Source organism: Nicotiana tabacum, chromosome 24 (genome assembly GCF_000715075.1).
Source record: "Nicotiana tabacum cultivar K326 chromosome 24, ASM71507v2, whole genome shotgun sequence".
Classification (NCBI taxonomy): domain Eukaryota; kingdom Viridiplantae; phylum Streptophyta; class Magnoliopsida; order Solanales; family Solanaceae; genus Nicotiana; species Nicotiana tabacum.
Window position 1 is genome coordinate 69398468 of NC_134103.1, and position 1609 is coordinate 69400076.

The 1609-nt window shown below is 30.9% G+C and overlaps 1 protein-coding gene across 1 annotated transcript; it reads left to right on the top strand.

Moving 5' to 3' along the window:
• The first annotated feature begins 982 nt into the window (after positions 1–982).
• LOC107771429 (uncharacterized) lies at positions 983–1366 on the top strand. Its single transcript, XM_016590791.1, has one exon. The coding sequence runs from the start codon at positions 983–985 to the stop codon at positions 1364–1366; it is 384 nt and encodes a 127-aa protein (XP_016446277.1).
• The last annotated feature ends 243 nt before the right edge of the window (positions 1367–1609 follow it).

The following is a 1609-nucleotide window of genomic DNA, read 5'->3' on the forward strand; positions in this document are numbered from 1 at the left end:
CGACGATAATCTATAATAGGTTATTGGATTCTACTATTATTTTAATTGTTATTAGTTCATGAGATGTTAATTAATAATAATATTCTGGCATGAAATATTTTATGTGATATATAAGATAAACATGTTAGAAGTATGTTGAATTTCGTTTTTATGTCACGTTTCTGTTCGTTATATAATTTTGAATTATTTATTACATGTGATGTAAATTAATTTAGGACTAAGCACGTAGACAACTTGAACAAAGTTCATGTGCTATAAAAGATTTGATCATCATATTATTAAAAGTTATTTTAATAACAATTCCCTTACACTAAAATTGAGTTCTTAAATAATAAAAATATAAGATATTTTATTATAGAGCTATCCATCAAAGTAAATTATTTTATTTATTTCTTGTTTATAAGGAGCGGCCTGACAACCAGGAGACTTATAGTTCGAGAATATGTTAAAATTATTTATTGCATTAGATGCATGGATTGGAAGAGTTATTTAATTTTATACTAGACGCCTGGACTACCCGGAGAGTATAAAATTCAATAAGTTCTTTGCTATCATGATAATTGAACTCAACTATGCTAATAGGATCGGCTTGACTAGCAGGGGATTATTTGACATAGAGCTATTTAAGAAAATTGTATAGGGATACAATTGGTAAAAGTACCTACTTTTAAAATATATGTGAGAAACGACTTGACATCCAAGAGGCTCATACATATTGTTGAAGGATTTCTTTACTCCACTAATAGAAATAAAGATTTCCTAAACTATAATGAGGGTAAATAGTTTAAAATAATTAGTGAAAATATCATTTAGATAAAAGTCCATGTCTTTATGATATGTGTAAATATGTTATTATTGTCTTTTCTTTTCTAGTTTTAGATTTCTCAATATGTATGCTATATCACTACGTGGAATACTTGAGATCAACAAGTTGGTAGGACCAAACTTTGATGACTGGTACAGAAATTTGAGAATTGTTCTCATGTATGAAAAGCTTATTGATGTGATCGATAAGCCTGCCAAGGAAGTCACAGATGAGGATCATGACGATGCCACCAAGATTTATCATAAATACTTGAAAGAATGTCTTACTACCAAATGCATCATTCTCGCTTCTATGAGTTCTGAACTCCAGAGGAAACATCAGGATATGGATCCAACTGCGATCATCGAACATCTTAAGAAGATGTTCGATACACAAAGTAGGACAGCTAGATACCATCTATCTAAGGCTTTATTTGGATCCAAATTGACTGAAAACTCTCCAGTTGGACCTTATGTCAATCATATGATTGATCTTATTAAACAACTTGAGAAGTTGGGGTGCAAACAGGGTAAAGAGTTTTCTCAAGATTTGATCTTGTAGTCACTATCTGAATCATTTTCACAATTTGTTATTAATTTCAATATGCATAAAATGGATTGTGATCTTCATGAGATGCTTAACATGCTGATTGATTATGAGAATCAACTTGCATCTGAGAAGAAGAAAGGAATTGTCATGTTGGTTGGAAACTCTTCTAAAAAAAAAGGGTAATGGTAAAAGTAAACCCAAGAAAAAACCTACTTCGCCTAAGGGTGGTGTGACCAAACCTAAAGGCAAAGAAGG

Coding starts and splice junctions, on each gene's coding strand:
- LOC107771429 (XM_016590791.1), top strand. CDS start 983: ATGTATGAAAAGCTTATTGATGTGATCGATAAGCCTGCCAAGGAAGTC.